Here is a 14060-nt window from a genome sequence, read left to right on the forward strand (position 1 = left end):
CCCTGTTTTGGCACAGTCAGGTCTTCTGATTGAACTGCTGGGAGGTCTCTGTGCAGGTTTTTCTCCCTCCCCCCTCCCCAAACAAGACTGCCCATTCCTTTCCATCTCCCACAAATAAGGAAAAGTCCATAATTCATCCTCGTTTGGAATCCAGAGAAACTCGGCTTCCTCTAAAGGGAATTAGCAAGACAGAAAGAGAGCGAGAGAACACATTTTTATAGCCCTCGGGTCATGGAGGAGGAAAATGTGTGAAGAGGAGGACGAAGCCTAGTAAAAGCTGAACAGAGTGTCGGGGTGGGGGAAGCTCTATTCTTCTGCCTGCATGTGAGAGAGAGAGAGAAAGAGAGAGAGAGAGAGAGAGAGAGAGAGAGAAAGAGAGAGAGAGCTCCATTCTCTTCTCCTTGCTTTTCTTTCCTGATCTTTAAAAGATCAGGTTGAAAAATGGAACTACGAACCAGAATTGTCACGCAAGAAGCAATTGGTTGCAGATAGACAAATTAGCTAGGGAGATCAGATAGATACGATGGATTCTACAAGACAGACAGACAGACAGACAGACAGATTAGATACAATCAAGGCTTTTTTTGAGCAGGAACACACAGGAATGCACTTCCGGCTGGCTTGGTGCCAGGGTGTGTGTGGCCTAATATGCAAATGAGTTCCTGTTGGGCTTCTTCTACAAAAAAGCAGCGTGAAACAATGGTGATGTCAGGGGGTGTGGCCTAATATACAGATGAGTTCCTGCTGGGCTTTTTCTACAAAGAAAGCCCTGGATACGATGGATTCTATAAGACAACGATAGATTCGGTAAGACAGATAGACAGATTCAATGGACGATAAGATAGACGACAGACAGACAGACGGATGGAAAGGAGTTTCTGCTACCAAAAAAGCCCTGTTTTGGACTGTTACATCGGCACTGGTATTACCAGCCAGAAATTCCGTGCTCATCCGTTTCAGATACATTCCAGTGTTCCAGTACCCAGGAGGGAAACAGCAAACTAATGCTCCCTAGAGAAGACACCCTTTCCCTAGGAAGGATCTGAGAGATCTCTGGGCTGCTAATGTCCTTGAAAACATATATTTCCAAATGAACGCTATCCTGCCTTCCGCAACCTTTGGTGGTGGTACAAAGTGCCCTTAAGTTGCAGCTGACATGGGTTTCCAAGGCAAGCGATGAACAGAAGTGGATTTGCAACTGCCTGCCTTTGCGTTGCAGCCCTAGACTGCCGGGGTGATCCCCCATTCAAATGCTAACTAAATTCTAGCTTCTGAGTTCAGGCCAGCCTGGACAGTCCAGATCAGGGTGCCCACGACTCCTGTTAAGTGAGAAGGTAGGTTTTGCACCCAGGGCTGGCCCTCGACTGTCTGGCACCCCAGGCAAGGCTAACTTCTCCACCCGCCCCTCCCCCCGCGCACTGATAGCATCACCGAGTCACCCAATTTGGTGCCCCCAGAAGGCCGGTGCCCTAAGCCAGGGATGTCAAGCGCATTTGTTATGAGGGCCAGATCTGACATAAATGAGACCTTGTTGGGCTGGGCCAGATGTGTACCCATTTAAGATTAGGTAGCAGAGATATAAACTTTATAAGGGACACAGACAAACACAATTAAATATATATATATTTTTAAAACTTAAAACAAGCTTAAAACTTTGACACTTGTTGGTCTTAAAGGTGCTTTCTTGGAATTTCTCCCATGAGATCCAGGGAATGGGGCAAAGGAAGCTCTGGCTCTTTCCTTCCTTCCCCAGGGGACTGGGGGAAGGAGCCTCAGCCAACAGAAGGAAGAGAGGCTTGGCTCAGTAGTTCTGCTGTGCGATTGAGAGAGCCTGGGAAAACAAGCTCTGCCTTTCCCCCTTCCTCCCCGAGGGAGGAGCCTCAGCCAATGGAGAAAGCAGAGGTTTTGCTTCTGTAGCTCCTGTGCGATTGGAGCAAGCCTGGCAAAGCAAGCTGTGATGCGGAAGGAAGCGAGAGGAAGAAGGAAGCAGATGATAGCCAGTTGCTCAGGGGCCTGATAGGAGCATTCTGAGGGCCACATGTTTGACAGCCCTGCCCTAGACAATCACCTAGTTTGCCTAGTGGTGGGGCCGGCCCTGTCTGTACTGCTAATTTTTTAACTATTTGTTAAAAGAGCAACTGAAGCTCCGGTCTCCCTCTCCTCGAAAAGTCCTGTATTTGTTATCAAGACCCCGGTCTGCGTTGTTACATTTCAGTTTCTACTATACGAAGGCGCAGACCTATCTCGAGCCAGTTTGGTGTAGTGGTTAAGTGTGCGGACTCTTATCTAGGAGAACCGGGTTTGATTCCCCACTCCTCCACTTGCACCTGCTGGAATGGCCTTGCGTCAGCCATAGCTCTGGCAGAGGTTGTCCTTGAAAGGGCAGCTGCTGTGAGAGCCCTCTCCAGCCCCACCCACCTCACAGGGTGTCTGTTGTGGGGGAGGAAGGTAAAGGAGATTGTGAGCCGCTCTGAGACTCTTCGGAGTGGAGGGCGGGATATAAATCCAATATCTTCTTCTTCTTCTTCTTCTTCTTCTTCATTCGACGAAGTGAGCCTCCCCGAGTCCTCGGGACAGGGCACCATATATAAATAAATACCGGAGGCCAAGAGCGATCACAAGTCAGCCGTGGGTTCATGCTGCTCCCTCCAAAGTTAGCTGCTGCGTCGGTAACGGAGAGGCAGGGCATTTGGATTCAAGGCCACGCTCGCTGCCCGGGGGGGCTTCCCTTTGCTCTGTTCAGTCTGGGCAGCCAATTAGTAGAGATATTTTTGCCACCTCTCTCCACGATTCATGCACTATCATATCCTCGGGAACTGCTGGGTTTTCCAAGAGGGGCATGGATTCTGCACCGCTTTACGGGCGGCGGCAACACAAGCTAGGAACGCCTGCAGAACGTGGTTTTGTTTGTTGGTAATTTGGGGGTCGTGATCTAGGGGCAACACACCAGGCATGGGGGTGGGGTGGAAGGAACAGGCACAGAAATCTTATGTTGCCCTTCATCTCGAATGGGGCCGGCCCCAGACTGTCTGTCACCCTAGGCAAGGCTAACTTCTGCCACCACCACCCCCTGCACTGATAACATCGCTGAGTCACATGGGGAGGCACCCAATTTGGCGCCCCAGAAAACCACCTAGTTTGCCTAGTGGCAGGGCCAGCCCTGATCTCGAATGACTTTCAGAGTTCAGGGAAGGGGAGGGGAAAATTAGGGTTTGTAGAATCTTTCGGGATCAAGTGCCGTGTTCTACTGGAGAAAGTTTTCCTTCCAGACGTTTCGTTCTCAGCTGCGGAGAACATCCTCAGTGGCATTGCAGCCGGAGCAGGCGCTCTGACCTTTTTGGCTGCTGTGCATTGAGTGGGGCCAGGGCTGCTGGAGAGCTGCTATTTCTAGGTTGGAGGGGGTGTGATGAAAGGGCAATTGGTTTGTGGATGTGCCCATTGGGAAAATAATCCTCCTCTAGATGAGGTTGGAAGGGCAGATCGTACCTCTCTGCACCAAGCAGGACCCCCCCAGGACTGTTCCTGGTGTTGATGATGATGATGAATAAGAGGAGGAGGAGGAGACTGGATTTATACCCTGCCCTTCACTTGGGAGTCTCAGATTGGTTTACAATCGCCTTCCTTTCCTCGCCCCATAACAGATGCCCTGTGAGGTAGGCGGGGCTGAGAGAGCTCCGAGACAACTGCTCTTGAGCGGAACAGCTCTACGAGAACTTGCGGCTGACTCGAGGTCACCCGGCCAGCTGCGTGTGGAGGAGCGGGGAATCAAACCTGGTCCCCCTAGATTAGAGTCCGCCGCTCTTAACCACGACACCAAACTGGCTGTCCAGTTTGGATACTCCAGTTCCTTCAAGGAAAATGAAGCAGCGTCGGCTTCCTGGATTGGACGTCTAGGAACTGGCAAGATTGCAACTCTGTTACCGGCACAAAAGACTGTCCCTCAAGTCAGAGCCGCCGCGTGGGAGTAGGCCAACTAGGTGGCTGCCTAGGGGTGCCACAAGTCTAGGGGCACCAAGAGGCGCCCCCTCTCCCGCCACGTCTGGTGCCACTAACTTCCCGGCCTTGCAGAAGCTTGCAAAGCCTCCGCAAGGTTGGGAAGAAAGTGGGCATGCCCAGAGCCACCGGCTCCGAGTGCGCTCGCTCCCTGCCCTCCCCCCCCCCCCCGACCTTGCCAAAGAGGGAGCAGGGAGCAGATTTCGGCCTGGGGCACTGGAAACCCCAGCACTGGGCCTGCCCTCAGTGGGGAACTGTGAAGGACTCCACCATCATATCTTCTAAGAAGCTCTAAACGGGTGGGACTGTGGCTCAGTGGTAAAGCATCTGCTTGGAAGGTCCTGGGTTCAATCCCAAGCACCTCCAGTTATAGAGACCAGGTAGTAGCTACTGTGAAAGACCTCAGCCTGAGACCCTGGAGAGCTGCTGCCAGTCTGAATACACCAGGGGTGGCCAAACTTGCTTAACGTAAGAGCCATGTACAATAAACATCAGATGTCTGAGAGCCGCAAGGCACAAATGTCAGAGGTTTGAGAGCACAAGACAGGGAGGGAGGGAGGCAAGCAGGCAAACAGATCAGGGAGGGAGGAGGAAGTGAGAGGTGGAGAGAAAGAAACTTTAACTTTAAATGCATTCTCCAAGCTGCCCCATTGGCAAGCTTTGGGGAAGGCATTTCTCTCTTTAAATCAATTATCCTAGCCAAGCTAGCTGGCAGCTTGGAGAATGCATTTAAAAGTTGCTTTCTTCCCTCCTCCCTCCCCCATCTATTTGCCTTCCTTCCTTCCTGCTCTGACGTTCATGTCTTGCGGCTCTCAACATCTGACAATTATTCTATGTGGCCCTTATGTGAAGCAAGTTTGGCCACCCCTGGCCTACAGCATCTCCTACATCATCCAGCTGCTCCCTGAAGACTGCCAGTGACTGGTCACTGTTATGGGGCTCAGAAGTGAATGAATGACAAGGTATTCTTGTCATCCTAAAAATTCTAGGGGCCCAAAAGGAAACCCCAACTCCCCATGCCTAGGTTAAAGGACATGGCCACAGATACAAAGAAGGGCCAGGCTAATTGATCCCTTTGGTTTTACTTTGCCAAAGGCAAAGAAGTTATTTAAAATAAAGCAGCAGAAGATTCAATGCCCCCAATGCGGAAGAGGGGCATTCAGACAGTCAAAGAGGTAAGACGCTACTTGAAGGAGGTGAAGAAAAACCAAAGGTTTGGAGGGAGGCTTAGGGACATCAGTAGAGCCCTGGTGGATCAGACCAATAGCCCATCTAGTCCAGCAGTGGCCAACCAGTTCCTCTGGGAGGGAGGTCAACAAAAGGGCACAGAAGCTGAGCCCTTTATAAGAACATAAGAAGAGCCCTGGTGGATCAGACCAATAGCCCATCTAGTCCAGCAGTGGCCAACCAGTTCCTCTGAACAGTCAACAACAGGGCAGGGAGGCCAAGGCCTTCTCCTGATTTTGCCTCCTGGCCCTTTTCAGAGGATTAATGCTTCTGAATGTGAAGGCTTCCCACAGCCACCATGGCTAGTAGTCACTGACGCACTTATCCCCCATGAAGCTCTCTAATCCCCCTTTAAAGCTGTTCATTCCTGTAGCCATCACCACATCCTCTGGTGGCGAAAGGGCAGCTTCTGGGATAGCTCTCTCAGGCCCACCTACCTCACAGGGTATCTGTTGTGGGGAAAGAAGATAAAGGAGATTGTGAGCTGCTCCGAGACTCTGAGTGGAGGGAGGGATATACATCCAATAATAATAATATCATCCTCTTCTTCTTCTTCTTCTCTTCCTCCTCCTCTTCTTCTTCTCTTCTCCTCCTCCTCCTCCTTCTTGTGTGGCAGATCCGTCTATCAAATGCAGCAACAGGGCTGTATCCATCAGGGGGGCATTTGGGGGCAATGCCCCCATGGATGAGCACAGCGCCCCACCGAGAAATTCAATGCAGTGGCAGACCGGGATGCTGACCCAGAACCAGGTTTTCTGCACCTTGCTGGGTAAGCGGAAAGCTGCTTTGGCAGCCTCTTTCGGTCAAATCCACCCCTGCCCCTGAAGGATCACAGGCCTACCGCAAGCGGTGGATCTAGGGGCCTTTGATTAGTTCCCTCCAGCCGCTTTTCTTGCTTTGCCGAGCTGTTCTCTCTGATCACCTCAAAGCGGGAGGCCTGTCGCACCAAAGAGGGAGGCGATGGATGCAAAGCAGGCCGTGGGGTTTAGATGTGAAGGAATTGGGGGGGGGGGGGGGACTCAGTGAATCACACGAGTGCTCACAGTCCCCCAGTGCATTGTGGGGTACTTAGACTTCCTTCAAGGGAACGTCTCGGGGAAATTAAAATCTCCACTCAAGTTGTTGCAGGAGACTACCCAGATAACGCGTTTTGGAAAAACACAACGGTAATTATAAAGCTCCATTTCGTGTGCAGTTATGAAAACATCCTGTCTCCTGATGTGTCCGGGGATTCTGGGAAAAACATTAAGGAGGCAACTTTCAGAAGTCTGAACGCTTGACGAGGGTAGCAAGACACAGAGAAGGAAGGAGACGCAAAAGCAATCACGGCTTGTTACGGAAAGAAAGAGCAATGGAGAATATTGAAACGCTTCCCCCTGCCTTTATCTAAGAAGCGGGTGTGTGGCAACATTCCCATTACAGTTTTAATGAGAATATTCATTTTTCTCCTTACGTTCCCTTGAAGAAAGGCTGCGCAGCCTAACTGGCATTGACAGTAAATCTGTGAACCATCCCCGTAAAAAAGATTGCACCTATAACATAACATAACACACACACACACACACACTCTCTCTCTCCATGTACCCCAAGCTTATTAGGAGCAAATCTCTATAATTCAAGCTGGAGTGGAAGAGGAGTATGGTCATTGTTATTCAATATGCCTTTCCTATACACTGCATGTCCCAGGCCTAAAAGGTAAAGCTAGTCCCCCTGTGCAAGCACCAGTCGTTTCCGACTCTGGGGTGACATCGAATCACAATGTTTTCATGGCAGACTTTTTACAGGGTGGTTTGCCATTGCCTTCCCCAGTCATCTACTCTTTCTTCCTAGCAACCTGGGGACTCATTTTACTGAACTTGGAAGGATGGAAGGCTGAGTCAACCTTGAGCTGGCTACCTGAACCCAGCTTCCGCCAGGATCGAACTCAGTTCGTGAGCAGAGAGCTTGGACTGCAGTACTCCCAGGCCTACCTGCCCCCTATAGGAGAGAAGAGAGCACTGCACTGGAAATTCAGCATGATCAAGAACAGTCGTCCCTGACTTAGACTCATAGAATCACAGAGTTGGAAGAGACTCCCCAGTCTCTTGCACAACCCCTTGCACAACGCGGGAACTTCACAAATACCTACCCCTTTAATTCACAGGATCAGCATTGCTCTTCTTTTTTGAGTCCGTGGGCACCTTTGGAATGTTCATGGGGGAGGAGGGACAGCCACAAAATGGCAGCCACAGGGGACAAAGCTAGCCACAAAACCACAGCTTACCTTCAGCCACAGAGCGGAAGATCCTTGTGCTACGGTGCCAACAGCCGGCCAAAGCGACAAATATAAAAAAATTTCACCCTATCAACCAAATCTCCAGCGGTCAATCAGCAGCCTTGCTGTGCAAAAGGAAGACGACGACTACAGATTTATACCCCGCCCTTCTCTCTGAATCAGAGACTCAAAGCGGCTTACAATCTCCTATATCTTCTCTCCACCACAACAGATACCCTGTGAGGTGGGTGGGGCTGAGAGGGCTCTCACAGAAGCTGCCCTATCGAGGACAACCCCTGCGAGAGCTATGACTGACCCAAGGCCATTCCAGCAGCTGCAAGTGGAGGAGTGGGGAATCAAACCCGGTTCTCCCAGATAAGAGTCTGCGCACTTAACCACTATACCAAACTGGCTCTCACCAAAAGGCCCCACCTTATACCCAGCTTGCTGGGGGACAAGTGTAGATGACCGGGGAAGGCAATGGCAAACCACCCCATAAAAAGTCTGCCGTGAAAACGCTGTGATGCAACGTCATCCCAGAGTAAGAAGCAACTGGTGCTTGCCAATGTTCCCTCTAAGCTGCAGAGTCCTGTGAGCAAAAATTCTACTTTGTGAGCTACTGGCATTAAAGTTGCGAGCTATTGCATTAATTAATGTGCTCTGGGGTCATCCTTCCTGAGCTAAGACAAAAACCGTGTGAGCTGGAGGCTAAAAATCTGTGAGCTAGCTCATGCTAGCTCAGCTTAGAGGGAACACTGGTGCTTGCACAGGGGACTACCTTTTACCTTTTTACTTGCTAAAAGTGCTTGGCAGGCCCCAGGAAAGGCTCAGTGGGGACCACGTTGGGGACCCAAGGCTTGCCAGCAAACCAGGACCTTCTATGCTCAGAGGGCTCCTAAGTTTTATGAGGAAATGCTGCCCTGGCCAAGAGTGGATGGGTGGGAGGGGGGCAAGGGGACTCGTTTCAAGACTCAGAAGTGCTTTTGTGCCCTGACGTCTGAGGATGGAAAGGCTGAAATGAGGATTCTTGCAAGCCTGCCCCTTTCCTCCAGAGAAGGCACTTGCTACTCCTGAGACAGTGGATTATTAGGAAGGGGGGGGGAAAGTTCAGTCATGCTTAAGAACAGACAGTAACGGAAGTCTGAGAACAGGAGAGAGACAGACTATAATTTTACGAGGGAGCGGGACAGGAGCTTAAGAAGCTGGGAGAGGCAGGCTGCAAGGCAGCTAGATTCAGAATGCGAAACATCAGGGAGAAACGAGGGGAAGTTGGCTGAGAGAGACGTAGGGGTGGGGAAGCGCAGAGTTGCGGAGCTGGAGAATTGCTGGAAAGCAAGGGGAGGGACGGTGGCTCAGTGGTAGAGCATCTGCTTGGTAAGCAGAAGGTGCCAGGTTCATTCCTCAGCATTTCCAACTAAAAAAGTGTCCAGACAAATAGGTGAAAAAACTCAGCTTGAGACCCTGGAGTGCTGCTGCCAAGCTGAGTAGACGAGACTGACTTTGATGGACCCAGGGTCTGATTCAGAAGGCACGTTCATTTGTTCAAGCTATGCACTTCTCAGACATTACAGAGTCTACCGTTGTTGCCTACCAGAAAAGACGGATGTGATGGATTGTAGCTTAAACCCAATTAGGTTCTGTCTCTTCTAAGCCCGGGGAAAATTGTAAACACCGTATTGGTCAGTTAGCACCTTGTGTGTGAGAAGCTTTGATCTCGTATGCTAGTGGAATTGTCCTATTTCCTGTCTCAGTGTTCTCTGGGAAGAAGAAGTAGCCTAACAAAGGGTTGTGAAGAGCCCCGTAGCACAGAGTGGTAAAGGCTGCAGTACTGCAGTCCAAGCTCTGCTCAAGACCTGAGTTCGATCCCGGCGGAAGATGGGTTCAGGTAGCCAGCTCCAGGTTGACTCAGCCTTCCATCCTTCCGAGGTTGGTAAAATAAGTCCCCAGTTTGCTGGGGGGGGAAGTGTAGATGACCGGGGAAGACAATGGCAAACCACCCCATTAAAAAGTCTGCCGTGAAAACGTCGTGATGCGACGTCACCCAAGAGTCGAAAACGACTGGTGCTTGCACAGGGGGACTAGCTTTACCTTTTAGGCCTGGGACATGCAGTGTATAGGAAAGGCATATTGAATAACAATGACCATACTCCTCTTCCACTCCAGCTTGAATTATAGAGACTCGCTCCTAATAAGCTTGGGGTACGTGGAGAGAGAGAGAGTGTGTGTGTGTTTTATGTTATAGGTGCAATCTTTTTTACGGGGATGGAAACGACTGGCGCGTGCACAGGAGACTACCTTTACCTTTAACAAAGGGTTATAAACTAACCATGTAGCAGTTAGCACGTAGATGCAGCATGCAGAATGCAATGTTTGTTTCTTTTGATAAGCAATGGTCTTTGACTCCTTTACGCAAACTCCTCGCCTCTAATTTAAAACAAATATCCCAACAAGAATAGGCTCAGGTCCTGGACCAAGAGTCACGACACAAGAGGCAGAACGCCTGAAAAGAGCTCTACAGCCGGGAGTGGAGTCCCGCGAGCGGATCTTACCCGCGTTCAGGCAGATAATGCACAAAGGCGGTGCCCACTACAATGGTGAGGGAGATGCCGCAGAAAAAGGCCACTCGCATGTTCCACACATCGATGACTGGATCGCGGTCAAAGCCATGGAAATCTGGATTCTGGAAGGAAAAGAGGGACAAATTAGCCCGCAGTTGAGAAAGACCAGCCTGTTTCTTTCAGGACGCGTCAAGCCACACTTTGGCAGCTCTGGACATTCACCCAAGTCCAGCTTTTTGGGGGCTGCCTTATTCCACTTTCTGTCCTATTTTTATTCTGCCCTTCCTCCCTGGAGCTCAGAGTGGCCTGTATGTTTGTATGTATGTATGTATGCTGGTTTATATTCCACCCTTTCCTGTGGATGGGCTCAGGGCGGATAACAGCGTAGGTTAAAAACAGTTTAAAAACTTACTAATTAAAATCATATAACAGTACAATAAAACCAAAACAATAGTATACAGCATAGGGAGCAATTTCCATTGGGCACATTCTACAGACCAACACAGCTAGGCCCAGGAATATAATAATAAGGTGATAATAATAATAATAAGGTCGCAGAGCAGCAAGGGAGGCCAAGCAGGTGGAATAAGGGCACCCTCTGCCTCAACCAAAGGCCCGGTGGAATAGCTCTGTCTTGCAGGCCCTATGAAATGGTAATAAGTCAGATAGGGTCCGGATCTCTATGGGGAGCTGATTACACCAGGCTGGGGCCAAGGCCGAAAAGGCCCTGGTCGAGTCAAGTCGGATGCACTTCTCCCTTTCCAATTTTATTCTCTAACATAGTCAAAGGAGACAGAGACTGAATCAAGGTCATGCAGAGACCTTCTTTGCAGTGTAGGAATTTCAGACTAGGTTTTCCAAAGCCCCAGGCTGCAATTTTAACCGCAAATGCTGCCACTTTGTGCCCTTTGAAAATTCGGCCAGCTGAACCATCGTGGATTAATTCCTCTCTGGGAACCACCGCCACTCAGTCTTGTAAACATAGAACCTTTTGCAAATGCAAAACTTCTGTCTGGAAGGATGACAGACGCTCTTGAAAGAATGCCGTGCGGTCCCCCGTCTCAAGAGGTGCTTGTGGATGGGAGCCCCCTCTGACCTCATAATTCCTCGTCCCTGCAAAGTGGGTTATACGGATCGCAGAAGTAATTTCCCCTTACCCTGGTACACCCATTTCAAGCAGGGGTGGAATTCTAGCAGAAGCTCATTTGCATATTAGGCTACACCCCCATGATGCAGCCAATCCTCCAAGAGCTTCCAAAAAAGAGCCTTGAAAGCTCTTGGAGGATAGGCTACATCGGTTGGCCTAATATGCAAAGGAGCTCCTGCTAGAATTCCACCCCTGCCCATTTGTATGGAGGAGAGGGAAAGCCGCTTTGGGTCCCCCACTGAAGAGAAAGACAAGTTACAAATGAAGGAAATAAAGACCAAGCGGCTGAGAGGGTCAGACACAAAGCTTCTGAGCAGAACAACAGGTCAAGAGATTAAGGGGAAGGTCACACAAGTCAGGTGGGGAGTGATGCTTTCCTCACCTCTCTGATTATTTCCATCACCTTTGCTAGAAGGATGGGGTGGGATGGTTGGGGAGAAGATACTTACTATGCAACAAGAACTCTTTCATCTCAGCCCCTGCTCCGTTTCAAAAACGGGCAAACCAAAAACCTCTGAAGGACTATGTGATCCAATTACTAGGCTGTAATATCCATATTAGCAGCCCCGTGGTGCAAAGTGGTAAAGCTGCAGTACTACTGCAGTCCTAAACTCTGCTCATGACATGAGTTTGATCCCGGCGGAAGCTGGTTCAGGTAGCCGGCTCATGGTTGACTCAGCCTTCCATCCTTCTGAGGTCAGTAAAATGAGGACCCAGTTTGCTGGGGGGGAAGAGTAGATGACTAGGGAAGGCAATAGCAAATCACCCCTTAAAAAAGTCTGCCATGAAAACGTCACAACGCGACGTCATCCCAGAGTCGAAAATGATTGGTGCTTGCACAGGGGACTACCTTTACCTTTAATATCTATATTGTATATCAAAGTATTTAATATAAATCAGATATCTTATAGAAATGTCTCCCGCAGGTATGGTTCACCGCAGAACAAATATATCTTCAAATCTCAAAAACTAGATTGCGACAGGATTGTTAACGTGTAATTCCTGTTTCGTACATTCATTTCTTCAGGCTTGAGATTTGCTGAGAAGTTCAGAAATTAATCCGGCACCCAATGCTATTTAGTTTCCAAGGTACCAAAAATGAGCAGGATAACCAATATGGCGAGGCAGAAGTCTGCTGAGCAGTTATACCTGTGTATTTATTTATTTGATTTGATTTATATCCCGCCCTCAGGGCAGCTCACAACATAAAATCCCACAAACAATTAAATTTATAAGTATTAAAATTACACATTCGGTAATAAAATAGATATACAATGATTAACAACAGAAAAACAGAATATTGAGTTGGTGCTATTCTGATGGCGATGGATGTGACCAGCATAATTGAACTCCAAGGGAGTTCTTGCCATCACATTTAAAGAGACAGCACACCTTTTAAAATGCCTTTCTTCCATAGGAAAGAATTAAGGATAGGGGCACCATATTTTGGGGCTCATAGAATTGGACCCTCTGGTCCAATCGTTTTGAAACTTGGGGGGTATTTTGGGGAGAGGCACGAGATGATATACTAAAAATTTGGTGCCTCTACCTCAAAAAATTTCCTATTATTCCCTATGGGAATCGTTCTCCATAGGGAATAATAGAGTGCCTAGTAGACATTTCCCTCCCCCCTCCACGCTTTCTAAAGGGAGGGAGGGCCTCCAAGCCTGGGAATCCCCTGCCCCCTCCCTCTCACACACACACACTTACCAGATCTTCCTCCGGACAACTCTACTTCCTGTGAAAACGAAAGCAAAGAAAGGGAGGGGCCGTTCTCAGAAGCCCTTTCTGCTTCCTGCTTCCTGCCCAACCTTAAAGGGGCAGACATTTTGCAAACGGCTCAGGAGCTCTACAACATGAAGCCTAAAGGTATGTTCTCCCCCCCCCTCCACCCCCACCCCCGCTTCCAGAGTTTTGAAGAGCGGGAGGTTTGGGAAGCCTAACTGTCTTGCAGGCCTTGCGGAACTGCACAAGGTTCCGCAAGGTCCTCATTTCATCTGGCAGTTGGTTCCACCAGCAGAGGGCTACAACTGAGAAGGCCCTGTCTTTAGTTGATTTCAATCGGGCCTCCTTCGCCCTGGGGATTACTAATAGATTTTGTGATCCCGATCTAAGTACTCTCTGGGAAACATGTGGGGAGAGATGGTCCCTAAGGTAGGCAGGTCCTAGGCCATATAGGGCTTTAAAGGTAATAACCAGCACCTTGTAACGAATCCGGTATACTTTTCGCAGCCAGTGCAGTTCCCGTAGTCCCGGATGAATGTGCTCCCACCTGGGAAGCCCCAATAACAGCCAGGTGGCCGCGTTCTGCACTAGCTGCAACTTCCGGGTTCAGCACAAGGGCAGCCCCATGTAGAGGGCATTACAGTAGTCGAGCCTCGAGGTGACCATTGCATGGATCACTGTTGCCAGGTCGCTGTGCTTCAGGAAGGGGACCAACTGCCTTGCCTGCCTAAGATGGAAAAACGCGAATTTAGCAGTGGCTGCTATATGAACCAGTTTTGGGATTAGAGGCACCGGGGAATCAATCACCCCAACCGCATCCAGCGAGTCCTTGACTGAGCCTAGGAAAATTAAGAGGGTGTGTGTGTGTGGGGGGGGAGAGAGATAATCAGGTCTTCCAAAAAGCCCAACCTGTACGAGTGGAAAAGACAGGAATATTACTCTGATTTATGTAAAATGTATATAATGGTGGCTGATTGCAAAGAGGTGGGGGGTGAAGGAGGAGGATTCAGAAGCTCACTTCGTCCGGTGGGAGCACCAGACTTTCGCTTGCAAGCCTATCCCAAAGCAGGAAGCCCGGCTGCTTCTAAATTTCCCAGCCCTGTCCTCCTTGGCCCCCCAGACATGAACTTGGCCATCTCTCCCTAACCATCAGGCT

At 49.6% G+C, this 14060-nt stretch overlaps 1 protein-coding gene across 1 annotated transcript in view; it reads right to left on the reverse strand.

Annotated features, from left to right (window-relative positions):
• LOC132581590 (caM kinase-like vesicle-associated protein) overlaps positions 1-14060 on the reverse strand; it is a 177256-nt gene that overhangs the window by 111019 nt on the left and 52177 nt on the right. Inside the window, exon 2 of the mRNA XM_060252907.1 lies at positions 10024-10154. Coding sequence (XP_060108890.1) covers positions 10024-10154 — 131 coding nt within the window. The remainder of the gene's footprint in view (positions 1-10023; positions 10155-14060) is intronic.

The sequence above is a fragment of the Heteronotia binoei genome, chromosome 13 (assembly GCF_032191835.1).
Source record: "Heteronotia binoei isolate CCM8104 ecotype False Entrance Well chromosome 13, APGP_CSIRO_Hbin_v1, whole genome shotgun sequence".
In the NCBI taxonomy this organism is placed as follows: Eukaryota; Metazoa; Chordata; class Lepidosauria; order Squamata; family Gekkonidae; genus Heteronotia; species Heteronotia binoei.